The following is a 6,393-nucleotide window of genomic DNA, read 5'->3' on the forward strand; positions in this document are numbered from 1 at the left end:
CAGGGGACGCCGAGGGCGCCCATCAGGGGGCGGCCATTCTGTGACACTGTCCACTCCCATTTCTTGTCACGGGCAGTACGCTCCAGGGCTGCAACGTCCGGCTTCATCCGGCTTCGTCCCGCTCAGCAGCTGTGCTCAGGGCAGGGGCCACCTGGCAGAGCGCTCGCGCTGACCCCGTGCAGCGGCAGACACCAAACCGCAGCTTCATGCAGGAGCAGCGCTGATGGAGGCCCACGGATGGGGTGAGAGCAGCTAGTGAGGCGCTTGTTGTTCGGCCAGCCGGTGTAGATTCTGAGTGGGGAGTTGGGGTGGGGGAGGCCACACACAGCCGTGGTGACGTGGAGAGAAGGGCAGAGCGTGCCAGTCAGGCGGTGGCTTCCCGGGGAGGGGCCTAGGAGCCGTAAAGGGCACTGGGCCCGGCCATGTGGTGCGGGCTGCCTCGCTGGGTGGGCCTGGCCATGCGGGGCCAGGCTGCCTCGCTGGGGTGGTGCGCCTTAGAGAGCAGGTGCCACATTTGACTTCCAAGGGGGGTGAGCAGAGCGCTCACAGACTGGACCGTGGAGGTCCGTGTCCCCTGTACTGCTGCAAGTCGCTGTCCAGCTGTCTCAGGGAAGGACATTCGAGGGCTGCAGCCCGAGGTGAGCCTCTGAAGCATTGAGAGAGAGAGACTATTCCACAAGGAGCCCCAGACGGAGGGGCCTTCTGCTCAGTCACAGCCAGCTCCCAGGCGTGGCCGCATGGGACCCAGGACAGAGCACGCCACCCTGTAACGCGGCCAGCCACAGCTGGAGCGGAGGACACTGCGTCAGGTGACTCTCTGGTCCAGCATCCAGTGAGATGAATGGTGTGTGATCCTGACCAAACCTCAGTGTTTAGGGGAGCCGGAGCTTGACCTCCCCAGCAAAGCCCAGTGCCCTCGGTGTCAGGGCTGGACCTTGAGCTCCAGGCCCGTGGGGGAGACCTGAGTGGAGTGGAGCCCTAGAAGCCTTCTCCGGGACCTCAGAACCAGGTCTGGCTCGGGCTTCCCCGGCCTCCCCCACCAACTGTCCCACCTCCCCACCAGGTGATGGTGTCCTCCAAAAAGATCCCCACCAACAAGGGGGCCACCCACATGGCAGGCCAGTCCTCTTTTAGGGTCTCCAGGGACGAGCAAGTGGGACCCTTCTGATGGTCGTTGTGGGGACACTGCTGCAGAGTGGGGCACAAGGACACTGGGGGCCCTGCCAGCACCATGGAGGGGACAGGCCCTCATCCACAGGCCTCGGGGCTGGGTCAGCATCAGCCAGCCTTGGCCCTGCCCACTCCTTCTGCTCTCGTCCTCATGTCCCCACCTGTCCCCACCTGTCCCCACTCCTCTCCATGCCTAAGCATCGCCATCACATGCGGAGTGGACAGCTTTCCGCTCTAACCGTGTCCTCACAGCCTGTCCCCACGGCGTGTGTGACCCAGACACACTGCGTCTGCCTCCCCTCGCTCTGCGCACCCACCGTCCCAAAGCCTGCGACGTGTGTGGCTCGTGCTGTTGTCTGTGGTGACATATTTACATGCAGTTCTCTGCTTCCAGCTGCCAGGTCACTTGGTCACTGTCCTAGGGGTGCGTCCACCACCTCCTACCCATCCCTTCCCGGTTCCGGGTGGCCTCTCACCCCGCCCGCCACCACCAAGACCCCGATCTGCACTGGAGTCCCCAGAGCCACATGCCAGGGCCTCCCTGAGCTCCCAGACTGGGATCCCCAAGCCACACAGGCTGCGAACACTGCACCTGACAGCCGCGCTGGACTGCTCAGGACGGCTGGGCCCCCGGGAACCTGTGGGGTCCCACCCCACCCACTGCCTCCCTCGCCGGCTTTCCAGCTGCTGCGTGAGTGGACACTGCCCACACACAGTAGCTCAGGGACAAACCACCTAACTCATGTGAATGGCTGGTTCAGAGTTTTCGCCCTTTCCCCCTTATCGTGGCTACTGTCCGTTGACTGCTCACGCCGGGAACTCGAGCCACCTGGGAGCCTTCGGTGGTGGCATCACCATGTCTCTGTCCCTCAGCCGGCCGGCCCCTGATTCTGTCCTTAGAGTTTTTGAGCTAATGAGTTTACTTGTAAAGTTTCCTTTAGAAGCGCTTCCTGCCCTCCACGCCTCTTAGTCCCCGGCGTCTTCACTGAGTGCGTCCTCTCTGCTCCCAGTCTGGCCCTCCCCCACGTAGTCCTCTGCTGAAACCCACGCGGGGATTCATTCCCACCCTCCGCCCGGGGCGGCTGTGCCAGAACCGTCAGCGGATCCTCCTGTCCTTCCCCACGGGGTCTGCGCTGCCACCGTTACTGGGTGCTAGCTCCCCACACACCGTCAGCGCCAGGGCACCCCGACTCCTGGTTCTCGCCCCCGGGTCCCGGGGAACCTGTGGGGTCCCACCCCACCCACTGCCTCCCTCGCCGGCTTTCCAGCTGCTGCGTGAGTGGACACTGCCCACACACAGTAGCTCAGGGACAAACCACCTAACTCATGTGAATGGCTGGTTCAGAGTTTTCGCCCTTTCCCCCTTATCGTGGCTACTGTCCGTTGACTGCTCACGCCGGGAACTCGAGCCACCTGGGAGCCTTCGGTGGTGGCATCACCATGTCTCTGTCCCTCAGCCGGCCGGCCCCTGATTCTGTCCTTAGAGTTTTTGAGCTAATGAGTTTACTTGTAAAGTTTCCTTTAGAAGCGCTTCCTGCCCTCCACGCCTCTTAGTCCCCGGCGTCTTCACTGAGTGCGTCCTCTCTGCTCCCAGTCTGGCCCTCCCCCACGTAGTCCTCTGCTGAAACCCACGCGGGGATTCATTCCCACCCTCCGCCCGGGGCGGCTGTGCCAGAACCGTCAGCGGATCCTCCTGTCCTTCCCCACGGGGTCTGCGCTGCCACCGTTACTGGGTGCTAGCTCCCCACACACCGTCAGCGCCAGGGCACCCCGACTCCTGGTTCTCGCCCACGGGTCTCGCACCCTGCCGCATGGCGTCCCTCCCCCAACACACAGGGCGCCTTGGTATCTCGGCAGAGGCCGCCTCTACTCTCCTTCGACTGCCGTGGACCACGCCCCTCTGTGGGAATCTAGGTCACTCGGGGGTACTCGGAAGGCACGCTGGTGTCGAATTCATGGGCTCCTTTGGAGACACGTGGCGCCTCCCCCAGGCCTCCCAGGGTCTCTCTCTACTTGGACGGGCCTCTGCGCCTCGTGGCAGAGGCGAGCTGCTGCTAGGTCAGGCCCTAGGTACTTACTGCATTCTGGCCAGCTCTCGTGGCACCTTTTTTTTAAAGAGAGGTTTTTGCTGTAGGGCACGTGCACTCGCCAGACAGACTGAGAGTCAGAAAGAGAGAAATCACCCCCCAGGGGGATGGCCATGCCACAGTCCCTTCTCCATTCTTTCAAGATCTTGGGCACATGTACACATGCCCAATGTGAGTTTTAAGCCACTGGGTCCGAGACTCGAACCGCGGTCGACTACGTCGAGCCCAGCGACATAGCCACTATGCCATCTGCTGGTCCCATGGCACCTCTTTAACACCACGCGTGTGGGTAAGTCGTTGCTGGCCAGGAGGGGTGGTGCCCACCCTGGAGGTGGCTGACGGCCCACAGTAAGCACAGACAGGCGCTGTACCCGTGGTCCTACTGGCCTCTTCCTAAACGGGTCACTGAACCAGGAAGAAGCACACGTGTGTACACATCTGCACACATGATCTGGCTTCTCCCCAGCAGAGCTGGTGTGTGCTCCCACAAGCGGCCAGCCCCAGGGCACAGGAGCTGGAGGAGCCCAGGGACTAGAACACGTACTCAGAGCCTGGTAGTCAAGGGGCACCCCGCCTCCGCTTGGCTCATTACTGCCCCGCTCGCGTAAGTACCTGAGACTGGGTGGTCTATGAGGAACAGGGGTTCCAGCAGGTGGGATGTCAAAGGGGGGCTGGCAGCAGGGAGCACAGAGGGCAGTGTGGATGCCAGCAGAGAGCAGCTGCTGCAGGCTCAGAGCCACCGGCTTCGCGGAGAGCCAGTCCCCTGAGACCAGAGCTTACCGGGCGCGAAGGCCACCGTCAGCCTGCCCAGGAGGGCGGCCCCGTAATGCTATCACCATGATCGACCCCGCCCAGGCTGCACTGCCTCCAACACCCCACTCCAGGCAGGACGCTTGGGGGACAGGCCACGGTGCCGTTTCTCCCCAACCTCCCCAGCATCGTTTCCTGTCTCTTCCTGGAGGGCCAGGGTGTGGGCTAGCGAGCTTGAAAGGCAGAAGCAGACTGGTCCCCAGATCCTGGTGACAGGCTTCCCTGGAGGACATGAGTGTCCGCCCAATGAACTCCCCAGCCCAGGACGCGCTTTGCTTAGGCGAGCTGTCCCAATGAGGCAGGGGCTGGTCGCGGGGCAGGGGGGTGGGAAGGGGTTTCCTCTGCGGTGGAGACAATGTTCAAGACTAGACCGCGGTGACGCGTGGACGTTCTGTGAACACACTACGCACCATGGAGTCGCACACTTTGAACGGGTAAGCTTTACGGAGGGGAGTTCACCTCTCTGAAGCCGTCACAGAAACACACGTGCTGAGGAGGCTGTGGGGGCCTCCCGACTCCAGGCCTGTCTCAGGACCCTTGGATGCAGGGCTATGGCTCTGCGGGCCCGGAAGGGAGTGCTTTATGGTACCCAGTACTCTAAAACACCAGCAGCTCTCAAAAGGGAGCGTGGGGCAGCGCGGGGCGTGGTGTGGCCCGGGGGAGGAGAACTCGCACTTAGAAGTGCCCGGGGCTCAGCCGGCCCAGACTAGGGTGCTCCTCACCCCCAGTGCCCTTTGGCTTCCCAGAGAGTAATGTGGAGCTGCGTTTCTGCAGGCATCTAAGGACGGACAGCCAGTGTTTGCAGGGTAATGGTTCATGCCAGAGCAAATGGGAATCGATCTCTCAGGAGGCAGACAATCCCCTCCAGAGTCTCCGGTGTCCGCAGGGCTGGAGGAGCGCGCAGGGCCGCGTGCTGAGACGCCGCCTTCATCGAGTCTGCAGGCCGGGACGGGAGACGCGCCTTACTCCCCCCTCAGCGCTGCGTGGCGTGGGGTCACCTTCCCCTTCTGGAAACGCAGGGAGAATGGATCGGGGAGAGGGGAGGCTTGGCTTCACCTTTGTTGGCTTGCTCTTGTTCGGTCTCGTGCATAAGTTAAAGCTGTTGAATAGGCAAGGGAAACCCAGGCGTGTGCTCTCACCTAAAGGAAGCTGGTCGTCCCTAAAATCCTGTCCCCCGCTGCTCTCTGTTCCTGGGACGCAGCGCACACCTGGCCTGCTCCCGATCCAGACTTGCCGACGAGCCGCTGCCCGCTAGCCTGGCCAGCACACTCTGCCTGGGCTGGGGCTGTCGCCTGTGAGGCACGAGTCGGGGTGGGGGCCGCGGCGGGCGCCCTGTTAGGCGTGCTGGGCTGTTCCCAGAGCCACGTGCCGACGTGTTTACTCTGCGTGAAGAACGGGCTGAGGCTGCACGGGGCATTTGCTCATCGGAGAGGATTTAATTTTTAAACTCGCATTAGGACAGGATTAACCTTGCTGAAGGATACTGTGATGTGAGCGGAATGTATAAAACTAATCCTGGGTACACATTGCTACAGAAGAAGCCCTGGCTGGCATGAAATATTTATGGCATCTAAGTACCTTCTCGACGGCCTCCTCGGCCCTGCAGTCATCTCTGCCCGGCAGGTAGAGCATGGGGCCTGACCGCCCAGCGCGTCCTCCCAGACTCCCAGCGTCTCCAAGCCTGGTTGTCCCAGTGACCAGCAGGAGCTATGGTGGGAGGGTGGGCTTGCAGGTCACACACGCATCCACACACATGTGCACATGCACACATACATGTACACACATCCACACACATGTGCGCGCACACACATGTACAGGCCGGCGTGCATGTCCACATACAGAATTCCTGTCTGGGTTCATGCTCTCCATCTTCTCTCTGGAAAGCAGAGCGAATGGCCCACGGCCACTGTGGTCCAGCTCCACCCTCCCAAACTTGCTAGCTGGGAGACGAGAGGGAGTGGCCCACCAAACCAAGCGAAGAAACCCAGGGAAGGCCCTGACTGGCCTGTCCCTGGCCAATCAACGGCTGAGGGAGTTGTGACGGGGCGCTTGAGTGAAGACGCTGAGCCAGGTGGGACAGGCCAGCCAACTTGTCTGTCTGCCTACGACAGGCACAGTCTTAGCGGTGGAAGTCATGTCTCAGGAAACCCTTCGCTCCTGGGTGAGCCAGGATGGTCGGGTGCTCCAAGCTCAAGAACCCATCCTGAAGCCTCGAAGCCTGGCAAGTGACTTGGGTAACCCACTTCTCAAACACTGTGTCTGTGTGGTTTCCTAACAGAGTATTTCCAAAGGAACAGCAAATACGATCGGAAAGAGAGTCGGAGCG

At 61.7% G+C, this 6,393-nt stretch overlaps 1 protein-coding gene across 1 annotated transcript in view; it reads right to left on the minus strand.

Moving 5' to 3' along the window:
• Positions 1–5,699, minus strand: part of LOC102473942 (ficolin-1-like) — a 15,333-nt gene extending 9,634 nt beyond the window's left edge. Inside the window, 4 exon segments of the mRNA XM_027767031.1 lie at positions 1,023–1,074; positions 3,870–4,000; positions 5,276–5,449; positions 5,646–5,699. Coding sequence (XP_027622832.1) covers positions 1,023–1,074; positions 3,870–4,000; positions 5,276–5,449; positions 5,646–5,699 — 411 coding nt within the window.
• Between the last annotated feature and the right edge of the window lie 694 nt (positions 5,700–6,393).

Source organism: Tupaia chinensis, unplaced genomic scaffold (assembly GCF_000334495.1).
Source record: "Tupaia chinensis unplaced genomic scaffold, TupChi_1.0 Scaffold143845_1, whole genome shotgun sequence".
NCBI lineage: Eukaryota > Metazoa > Chordata > Mammalia > Scandentia > Tupaiidae > Tupaia > Tupaia belangeri.